The sequence below is a fragment of the Octopus sinensis genome, unplaced genomic scaffold (assembly GCF_006345805.1).
Source record: "Octopus sinensis unplaced genomic scaffold, ASM634580v1 Contig18745, whole genome shotgun sequence".
Classification (NCBI taxonomy): domain Eukaryota; kingdom Metazoa; phylum Mollusca; class Cephalopoda; order Octopoda; family Octopodidae; genus Octopus; species Octopus sinensis.
In genome coordinates, this window is record NW_021835992.1 from 66,777 (window position 1) to 78,747 (window position 11,971).

The following is an 11,971-nucleotide window of genomic DNA, read 5'->3' on the forward strand; positions in this document are numbered from 1 at the left end:
TGGGAGAACGTCTGGAGAAAGAAAAATATGGATCACGTTTCGTATAATTGTGTGGATGTGAGGTCTACCGGTGGTGAACCTATGGAACCTCAATTCACAAATGAGTTGGTTAAAGATATGCTCAAATATGCGCCTGATTGGAAGGCGTGCGGATGCGATGGAACATATAACTTTTTCATCAAGAAAATAAATCATTACATGAATTCTTGTGTAATGAAGTAATCCGGATAATCAAGGGTGAGTACATGCCCGAGAGTTGGTTTTACACAGGATTAACTTACTTGATTCCAAAAAAGGATGATTGTGAGAATCCAAAGGATTTACGTCCTATAACGTGTATGCCAACTTTGTACAAGCTTGTAACGAAGTGTGTGAATGTTAAACTCTCTGATTTTGTGGATGGATTTGGGCTGATTTCAGACAATCAACTTGGAACCAGAAAGCAATGTCAGGGTGCGAAAGAGCAGGCACTTATTAATCAATGCCTGAACAAGGAATATGGAAACAGTCTGTACTCTGCTTGGGTGGATGTAAAGAAAGCCTTTGACTCGGTTGATCACCAATTTTTATTCCACATATTGGACAGCTCTGGAATTCCACTCTGGATTATTAACTTTGTGAAAAGTATAGTCAAGAAGTGGAAAGTAAATCTACATCTTGATGGAAGGAAAATTGGTTCAGTAAAGCTAACCCGAGGAATTTTACAAGGAGATTCATTATCCCCATTGCTATTTGTTATGGTAATGGATCCCCTAAGCAGGATCCTGAACTCTAAATTCCCCAAATTGCAAATTAATCAGGAGGATCTAAATATGTTGACATATTCTACCAATCACCTATTTTTTATTGACGATCTAAAGATATTTGCTCTTAAAGAGGACAGTGTTATTAAAATGATGGAAGCTGTTAAAGAATTTTTTGACATCGTTGGCCTGGAGATGAACTCTGAAAAATCGGCCTCTAATGTCAAATCTTTATCATGCTGTGAGACTTTGGAAGGAATCAATGGATATCGCTATTTGGGCGTATTTGAAGATGGAGGAAGTAATGTCCTCAAGAATAAAGTTATGAATTCAATAATGGAGAATGTAAAAAAAAGAATAACTATGTTGTCAAAAACAAAATTGAATTCGGTGAACTTATTCTATGCCATAAATGAATATGCATTGTCCCTATATAATTATTATATTGGGCTAATTAATATTGAGCCATATGAATTTGATGACATTGATAAACAAATACGTCGACTGCTCATGACACTCAAGTTACATCTCCAGCCTGCAAATAAAGAAAGGCTGTATTTAGACCGCAAAACTTTTGGAAGAGGACTTGCCTCTATCTCGTTCAAGAGCGAATTAATACTCATGCAATTCCTTAAAAGCTTGGAAAAACAGTCGGCTGTGTGTTTGCGAAGGTCGGGGATTCTGCGAGTTATTAAAACAAAGAAATGGCATTTGGCTACAATCGCAGGATTTCTTACCTCTAAATACGCTATTGCTGACACAGAAAGCATAGATATTAATTCTCTCAAAGACATTCAGAAAAAATATTTGCTAAACAAAATAAAGTCCAACTCACTACACTCTGTTATGTTCAAATGCCTGGATGAATCAAATGTCGATCTTTCTACTTCCTCAGAATGGTTAGCCAAAGGAAATAATGGCCCCCGAAGTGAAGCATTATACTGCCTTCTGCAAGATAGAAATTTGTTTTTTGCAAACACGAGGCCGTTATGCAATCATTGTAAAAAAAGTAAACAAACTGTTGATCATCTGGCCACTCAGTGTGGTAAAATGCTCAATAGCGATTATCTCCGAAGACATGACGAGGTGGTTAAATGTGTCCATCTTCATATTTGTCGAATGTATGGAATCAAAAAGAACAGGAAATTAAAGACTCATTCAGTTCAGTCGATATTGTCAACTCAAAATGTAGAAATTAGAGTTGACACGTCAATTATAACAGAAAATAAAGTCAACTTCAATAAACCGGATATCTTTGTTTATGACAAGATTAAAAAGGAAATAACCTTAATCGAGGTGGGCATAACATCTCAGGACCGCTTAAAACAAGTGGAAGTTGAGAAACTTCACAAATATGATTTCCTTGCAAATGAACTATCACTACTCTACGAATGCCAAGTTAAAATTATTCTCGTGGTTCTGACCTGGGATGGTGTTGTCACAAGATGCTTCAAAAATTATATGGATAAACTATATATTGAAAAATCTACAATGACATACATCCAATCGGTTGTGCTCAAAAGGACGCTAGAGAGCATGATAATTGAACACAAGCATGGAATGAAGATAACTGGCGAGGAATATGCCTCTGCGACCGATCAACTAGTAGAAATGGCATGCCGCCAGGACACTCCATTCAAAGATAAAAGACGCACAACAACTGACGCAGAGATAGAGAATGAAGAGGAACAAGCAGCAGACTCTTCTCCTAAAAGGAGAAGAGAGACTACCAATCAGGATTGAAAGGCCTAATTAAATATTTTAACCTTAATTAAATTTTGGTTTCGTAAATAAACATTGACTGGTGTTACCGATTGGTTGCTGTTTTCTCTACAGCAACTGAATTTAAGATTTTTTGCATATATTTTTTGTGCAATATTTTCACATAATATTTAAATTTGAAGAATTGTAAAAAAGCTAGCTAAATCTTTTTAAGCGATATCACATATTTTATCAAATTAGATAATTCTAAATCTATACCTGTTGTTTTATTGACATTTTTGTATAGAATTTCGAAATTAATAAAATTTTTAAAATTAATAGAGAATTAAAAAGTTTTTAAATGTTAAAGAAAGATTTTCGAAATCCGGTAACAAAATTAAAATTTTTGAGATTAATTTTTTCCGTGAAATGCAATTTTTTTCTAATAATGCAAGATATTTGAATAGTATAGGCTCACAATCATTCACCTCGTCTGAATCTAAGAATATCATTAAAAATTTACAAATTTTGAAAAATAAATAATTTTTAAATAGCAATATTCTTCTTTCGTACTATGTAAATCAGTAATAGCTTGATACAATTCTTTAAACTGTTTCAGTATGCTTAAGATCGGTCCATTGTTACAATTCATATTAACGTGAGTTTGTGGGAAAGAATTTTTCGAAATTTGACTCAAACAGCAGTTAGAAAAATGGAAATGAAAATAATTCTTGGAGACCTTTTCGACGTCCTAAAAATAATTTTAAATATGATCCCACAATCTGGGCGATCAGATTTTCATTTTGAACCAAAATTTCAATCCATTTTCTGGTCAAATTTAGAAAACAATTTTTTTTAATTTGGCTTACAGAAGTTTTCATTAAAAAGCAATTTAAACAGTTGAAGTCGAAATATTTCTAACAATTTCACGAATAAGTCAACCTGCAGTTCAGTTTCGTACGTAATAAACTGGCTTGGAAATATCTGTGTCTCATAAGATATTGAAAATGTATTTTTAATTTCTAAAGTTAATAAATTGAATAACCTTTTTTTGTCATTCCCATGTCTAAACATTTTTTTAGCCTACAAAATCTGCAATTATTCCTTGTTTTGTATGTTAAAATACAATTTCCTTCAAATCTGCAAAAGAACATAGATTTATTGTTCATGTATCTTCTAATAATAAATTATACAAGAATATACTGAAAAAATTTTTGCACCCGTGACAACTTCGGACAGAATAGTTTGTTCCATTAGCTCTGGCTCCACAAATTTTACATGAATTCATTTTGATTATAGAGCACATTAAATTAAATTTATTTATAGACGAATATTATTAGAATTTGTTGAAATGAATCTCGATTTGAAAAAAATATGCTATTATATATTGTTTGATAATGATATCATAGATGGCTGACAATATTTGATATTGTATCTAATCAGATTAAAAATGTAGTTTCACTTCTCAAAAATCAGAAGAAAACGAAATAATTGATAAAAATATTTTACTAACTAAGTTTATCACAAATTGAAAGTTTGAGCACTTAGCTTCTTAGCAAATGAAATTAAAATTATTTTGATGTCTATTTTCTCAATTTAGTTTGATTGAACTTTGTCGTTTTAAATACGTGGAAAGTCTTTTTAGTCTCACGTTTAGGGTAAATAAATATGAGACTTTGCTAAGAGATCAGACAGATTGAATTCCAGTTTTACAGTTATATTTGTTGATTCTAGAAATACTATAACCGATTATTTATATCTATTAATATTACCGATTGGTTGCTGTTTTCTCTACAGCAACTGAATTTAAGATTTTTTGCATATATTTTTGTGCAATATTTTCACATAATATTTAAATTTAAAGAATTGTAAAAAAGCTAGCTAAATCTTTTTAAGCGATATCACATATTTTATCAAATTAGATAATTCTAAATCTATACCTGTTGTTTTATTGACATTTTTGTATAGAATTTCGAAATTAATAAATTTTTAAAATTAATAGAGAATTAAAAAGTTTTTAAATGTTAAAGAAAGATTTTCGAAATCCGGTAACAAAATTAAAATTTTTGAGATTAATTTTTTCCGTGAAATGCAATTTTTTTCTAATAATGCAAGATATTTGAATAGTATAGGCTCACAATCATTCACCTCGTCTGAATCTAAGAATATCATTAAAAATTTACAAAATTTGAAAAATAAAATAATTTTTAAATAGCAATATTCTTCTTTCGTAATATGTAAATCAGTAATAGCTTGATACAATTCTTTAAACTGTTTCAGTATGCTTAAGATCGGTCCATTGTTACAATTCATATTAACGTGAGTTTGTGGGAAAGAATTTTCGAAATTTGACTCAAACAGCAGTTAGAAAAATGGAAATGAAAATAATTCTTGGAGACCTTTTCGACGTCCTAAAAATAATTTTAAATATGATCCCACAATCTGGGCGATCAGATTTTCATTTTGAACCAAAATTTCAATCCATTTTCTGGTCAAATTTAGAAAACAATTTTTTTTAATTTGGCTTACAGAAGTTTTCATTAAAAAGCAATTTAAACAGTTGAAGTCGAAATATTTCTAACAATTTCACGAATAAGTCAACCTGCAGTTCAGTTTCGTACGTAATAAACTGGCTTGGAAATATCTGTACCTCATAACTTATGATGTTATCATTTTTAAATTTTCTATCCTTCTCCAACATCATTTGAAGCATAGAAAAACTTCTTTCAATGGAAATAGTTGTTGCTGGACATTTCCATAATATCGAACAAATTTCTGAACAATTATCAATCTTAGCAGTATAAATTTCTTTTAATCGATTTTTATCTATTCTTTTACGGAAATATTTAGATATTCCACATGGATCATCCCCAAAATTTATCACAATAATAAATTTAACGGCATTCTCAATGGTAAAAACAGTTTCTTGGCATTGATGTAATCCATCTAATATGTCACTATAACATGATTTTATCAATGCAAGGTTTCTTTCCAAATTAATTGAATCTAAAGCAGTTTTTTTACTTTATCCAAGACAGGGGTGCGCAAGTGCGGCCGTGAGTCGATGAATGTGCGGCCGTGGGCACAATTAGGTCATCGAGCAACTAATCTTAATAATAAAATGGTATGGTGTGTGTCTGTCTGTCTGTCTGTGTGTCTGTCTGTCTGTCTGTGCACACCCACATTCAAATTGTTACAAACCAGATCAAATTGTCAAAACCTTCCCTTTTGTAGTTATTCGATAATGAGGCACAATAAAGGTTGATATCCTCTAAGAACCTTCCTGTCAAAAAATTTTAATAAGAAAGAATATCCTCGATGATGAGGTCCCCCAAAACCTTCAAGTCAATTTTCTGCGTTTTGTTAAAATGAACAACAAGAAAGTCCTCGACTCACATGATGTGGTCCCCCAAAACCTTCAAGCCAAAAAATTAAAAAAAATTATTTTCTGCGTTTTGTTAAAATGAACAACAAGAAAGTCCTCGACTCACATGATGTGGTCCCCCAAAACTTTCAAGCCAAAAAATTAAAAAAAATTATTTTCTGCGTTTTTGTTAAAATGAACAACAAGAAAGTCCTCGACTCACATGATGTGGTCCCCCAAAACCTTCAAGCCAAAAAATTAAAAAAAATTATTTGCTGCGTTTTTGTTAAAATGAACAACAAGAAAGTCCTCGACTCACATGATGTGGTCCCCCAAAACCTTCAAGCCAAAAAATTAAAAAAATTATTTTCTGCGTTTTTGTTAAAATGAACAACAAGAAAGTCCTCGACTCACATGATGTGGTCCCCCAAAACCTTCAAGCCAAAAAATTAAAAAAATTATTTTCTGCGTTTTTGTTAAAATGAACAACAAGAAAGTCCTCGACTCACATGATGTGGTCCCCCAAAACCTTCAAGCCAAAAAATTAAAAAAAAATTATTTTCTGCGTTTTTGTTAAAATGAACAACAAGAAAGTCCTCGACTCACATGATGTGGTCCCTCAAAACCTTCAAGCCAAAAAATTTAAAAAAATTATTTTCTGCGTTTTTGTTAAATGAACAACAAGAAAGTCCTCGACTCACATGATGTGGTCCCCCAAACCTTCAAGCCCAAAAATTAAAAAAAAATATTTTCTGCGTTTTTGTTAAAATGAACGACAAGAAAGTCCTCGACTCACATGATGAGGTCCTCCACAACCTTCAAGCCTCGTGAGGCCATTAATTAGCTTAGCTATCTTTTTTCGATGACATAAATTCTTTTTGTTAAATTTTCGTTAAAAAAATAAAATAAAAGCTCTAATTGTTATCGACCATGAATAGACTGTGCAATTATCAGATTTTGAAAACCACTAAAAAGGAAAAAGCAAAAATTATTAGAGATTTACATAATTGATTCTTTTTAACTGCCGAAACTGACAAATTCGATTATGCTACTGTTTAGATTTCTTAAAAGATAGAGGCAAATAAAATTTAAATTAGTCATGTAAATTTCAATTTGCCTATATTTAAATCTCCTTGATTTAACAGGCTTTAATTTTTTTCCTTATAATACTACAAAGATGAAGCTGATTATCATTTTCTTTACCGAAACAGACAAGTTCGATTATGCTAAAGTTTCAATTCCTTTAAACATAGAGGCAATTAAGTATAATGGCTTTGATTGGATAATACACTTTACATAAATTTCACTAAATAAATTTACGTAGAAAATTTAATATAAATTACTGATTCGCGTTTACAAAATCATAAGAATGTCCTATAAAGAGAGATCTGAGAATGTTAACAAACAAGAGAATATGAACCATATAACAAAAAAAGAGAAACGAGGGAAGATGTGCTTAAATGGTGAGGGAACTTAGACAACAGCTGAACAAGGTCAGGACTGCTGTTAGACTCAACTACGGGTAATAGAATTATGCATTCTAGGTTAATTGTTTGGGATGAATGTACGATGGCTCATAAAGGCGCATTCAAGCAGTTGACCGAACATATAGAGATATCAAGAATTGTAGCGACCATTTGTTTGAAGGAGCATTAGTTGTATTGGCAGGTGATTTTAGACAGACGCTGCCAATTATTCAAAGAGGGACGCCTGCGGATGAATGAATGCCTGCCTCAAATCGTCATATTTGTGGACACACGTGAAAAAGGTAAGCTTAGATGTAAATGTACATGCACATTTACAAGGCGTTAATAGCATATTCCCACAAATCCTTCTAGATATTGGAAATGGGGCAATCACTTCAGAAATGCACGACCAGAAAATTAGGCTACCGGAAGAATTATGTATTTTCGTAGAAACAGCAGAAGAATTATTGAATGCCGTCTATTCCGAACTATCTGAACACTACGTGAATTTCGACTGGCTGCGTGAACGAGCTATATTAGCTCCACTTAATGATGAGGTACTTAATATAAATTTAGATTTATTAATGAAAATCCCTGGCAGAGAAAGAATATATAAATCGGTCGACGTTATTATGGACCATGAAAGGGCCTGCGATAGATTTAAGAGACTACAATTTCCGCTGAAGATAAGTTTTGCTATGACAATAAACAAGGCCCAGGGACAGTCTTTAAAGGTAGTAGGCTTATTTTTAGAGAACGAGTGCTTTTCACATGGCCAGCTGTATGTGGGGTGCTCAAGGGTAGGTAGAAGAGAAATTTATTTATATTTGCCAAGGATGGACGGACTGCAAACATCGTTTATCCACAGGCCTTAGAATAAGGTTATATCAAAGCAGTCGCATTTATATATCTACATAAATTTATAGTTATTTAAGGAAACTGCGAGCGTAGCGAGCAGGGCCTCCGCAGGAGCTAGCTCGCAGTGAGCGAAGCGAACTGCTGAGCTAGTCTTAAATATAATGCTCATAGTGTTAATTAATCAAGAAAAACCCTAAATAATAATTAAAAATATTCATATTAAATAAAATTCTATTTTTATATAATGGTTAACCTTTATAAAAATAATTATCATAAACGGCTTTATTTATATATGTCATTACCTGCTAAAAGACGACGTTTTTTGAATGAAGAAAAAAGAAAATTTAATATCAACTGGGAAAGTGAATACTTCGTAGTCGAAACAGACAACAATAGCATGCAATGCTTATTGTGCCATGAGATTGTGAAAACTATAAAACGGGACAATGCTAAACAACATTTTCAAAGACATTTAGACCACCTAGTTGTCAAGTCCAAGTGTTCAAGAGAAGATTCCGTCGAAAATTTAAACAAAAAAATGTTTAAAAACTTTTTTAAATGAGGCAAATGCAAGAGTTGAAGCATCCTTTCGAGTTGCTCATATCCTTGAATCTGCTGGAAAACCTTTTTCAGACGGCGAACTTGTGAAAAAATGTATCATGGAATCAGTTAAATGCATTGATCCCGACAAGGAGCATAACTTTGAAGCAATTCCACTTTCACGTGACACAATTCAGCGCCGACAGTTTCATATTGCCGAGCATCTTAATCTATCACTCCTACAAAATTAAATTCTCAAACTACGTTATTTTCACTTGATTGATGAGTCGAATGATATATGTAATTCTGATCATATTTATTCGTACTCTATCCTTCGATTTAAAATACATGAGGATTTTCTATCCATAAGGTCACTACCTGGAAATTTACGGGGTCAAGATATATTTGAAATAGTTAAACAATGTTGTTTGGAATTCAAATTGGACATGACATGTCTCATCATTGATTGATCTCATTGATGACAAAATAATTAATTATGACGATCTTACACCAAATACATTTAATACTATATTCGATTATATTTTGAAACAATTTGAAGAGCGATTTAACGAATTTAAAAAAATTGAATTCAAACTTCAATTAACTGCAGCACCACATACTGTTTTCGATTGAGAATGCGCCATTGGAATTTCAAATGAATTATTTAAATTAAAAAATGATTTAATTGATAAATAAATTTAATGAAAGCGAAGATTTGTTGAATGTATGGAAATCAGCGACAGATTATCCAAATTACGTGAAATGGCAAAAAATATTCTCGTTTTATTCGGAAGCACATATTTATGTGAATCTACATTTTCCAAAATGAAATATTTAAAAAGTCAATATAGATCTCGGATAACGGATGCACACTTAGTATGTGATGGATCTCTCGAAAAGCAAAAATCTTTATTACCTGGGAGCAAACCGTCAACTGTCGTGGCTCGTACGCAGATCATATAGCAAATCAGAGAAAGAGGAGTGTGAGGATCCTCAAAGCTTAACCAGGTTCCATCTGGATCCGGAAACGTACATCTACGTATACAAAACGTGTGTGCAGCCAGTCCTCACATATGGCTACGAAGACTGGTACGGTACGGAACAGAGTGACTACCTGATCGAACAGTTGGAAAAGACAAGACTTTTCGCTATGAAATTGGCTTACGGAGTTTTGCAAACAAAAATTTAATTTGCTTTTGATTATGGAGTTCCGGATTTCTGTTATTAATGAATGTCCACCCTTAAGTAAAAATACACAATATTCAGGCACATCCGTTATGTCTAAACATACAAACCACACAAAAACAACTCAAAAGCACGTGTTCGTGTAACCCGTCCTCTCTCACAGGGAAGGTGAATTGTGGTCACTGCTTGAGTCCACGTGACCATTTTGGCTGTCTCGAAAGGGAGGTAACTCAAAGAAGTCTTCTCCTATGTCCACCAGACAGACTCGTCTCCGTTCCCCTCCGACAAGTCAAAAACATGAACGGACTCCGTTTCGGACGACGCTACCAAATATTTCTCGCAAAATGTCGATGACGTCATATTTACATTTCTATCACTTAAATTTACCCACCATGTCTGAATAGTCCTCCTACAAACTAAAAAAAAGTGTGTTCTTGGCTGGATCATAAACTTAGATAACAACCCCCTGTCGGCTCAATCACGGAGAAATCACCGTGATGCTAAAAACTGCCAAATAATCACGGGAGTGGGAGAAATTAACAATTCCAATACTTTCCTCAAAACAGACGAATTTTTGAGGTCATTTTTGCCCACGCGGAGGACAGTGAGGTGATTCTTGGTCCCTGAAAAGGCAATCCAAGAAAAACAAATCGCCAGGGCATCCTCACATGATTAAGCATCGACAGGAGATAATCCTATTTATAAATGAAATTTAAAGAATTATCTAGATACCTAAATATTTTAATATAATTGTTATATATTTTTAATGCAATTTGTATTAATTAAATAAATAAAATTTCTAATTATTTCACGTGATTATTTTTCTTGTTATTCGTTCCGTTTTTGTATCGTTTTCCTAAATGATGTTATAAAACGGAAACAAAAAATTTTGGTTTCTACGCGGTATGTTTCCTCATGTCGTAGTTCTTGCCAAATACATTTCTTAATTATGTTCTACTTATAAATATTAAAATTTTCAAAAATATTCGAATATTTCCAGTTCTTAAGCAAAGGCTATTCATATCCAGTGATATTAGTAAGGATTATTTTAAACTTTTCGTGCTATGAGTAGACTTTTTGAATTTTTTAATTCCAGTGGTGTTAGTTTGTTCTATTAGGATAGTGATCCGATTCATTAGTTATGTTCTTCCTGTATGTGACATCGTTTTTATTAACTGTATAGCTTGGCTCTTGACAGTTTCTCTCACTACAAGTAATTGACAGATTGGCTATAGATTTAACTACGCGAGAAATTAAATTAGCACCAAGTTTGCTGTTCGACTGAAACAGTATGACGATTTTAGCCATATTGTCGTAGATTTACCTAATGAAAGCTTTCATGTCGATTTGTTTGATCTTAAAAGCTTTAAAGTTTATTAGTCATTATTGTAGATTTAAGAAGCAGCTGAATGATCGAGATTCTGCTGGTAACTTTCTCGGTTTCGGGTTTGCTTTTACTTATGCCAGAATCTCCGATTGAGTTTGAGAGTGACTTACCATCGACATTTTATCACACACGGATTCCAAATATGAATTGATTTCGGATGAAATGTCGAGCTTTTTAGCGTTTAATCAGCTGCATTACAATAAAAAGAAAAATTATAAGACAAAAGAAACTAATGGACGTTCTAATTCGGAGTTATAGTAATTAGCTTTCTTGTTCTCTTTTTTGCTCTTGAAAATATTAAATACTGTAGTTAGAAACAACCCTCGCGAGTTCAACCGGGTCTTTGAGCGTATCTCAATAGCCGTTCTTAGGGGGAATAGTTTCTCAATTCTCTCTGCGGATAGTCTCTGATCGCCTTTTGTTTCGTTTATTTCAATTACCATTCTAATAAATGGCTAAACATTAAAAAAATTGTTGCAAACTATTTTAAATTGAGTTATTCATAGTGCAATAATTGGAAATTCAACAATTTTTTTTTAAATTTATAATAGCATTTTTAAGCATCTATATTTTTTTAGGACAATCTTCGTCTCTTATGCCCAACTATTATAGTCGGTACATAGAGGTCCTCGTCCACTCGTATTCCTGATTCAGAAGAATCCTTCGGTTGACACTCAATCACTGCTTGCTCCTCTTCGGGAACCGATATTCCATGTCTTGTCTCCAC

At 32.9% G+C, this 11,971-nt stretch overlaps 1 protein-coding gene across 1 annotated transcript; it reads left to right on the plus strand.

The window, feature by feature from the left end:
* The first annotated feature begins 245 nt into the window (after positions 1-245).
* LOC115231604 lies at positions 246-2,486 on the plus strand. The gene is made up of 2 exons (XM_029801586.1): positions 246-1,064; positions 1,209-2,486. The coding sequence occupies exons 1-2, from the start codon at positions 246-248 to the stop codon at positions 2,484-2,486; spliced, it is 2,097 nt and encodes a 698-aa protein (XP_029657446.1).
* Positions 2,487-11,971: the final 9,485 nt, after the last annotated feature.

Coding starts and splice junctions, on each gene's coding strand:
- LOC115231604 (XM_029801586.1), top strand. CDS start 246: ATGCCCGAGAGTTGGTTTTACACAGGATTAACTTACTTGATTCCAAAA. Junction 1,065..1,208: donor GTAATGTCCTCAAGAATAAA/GTTATGAATTCA, acceptor ATTAATATTGAG/CCATATGAATTTGATGACAT.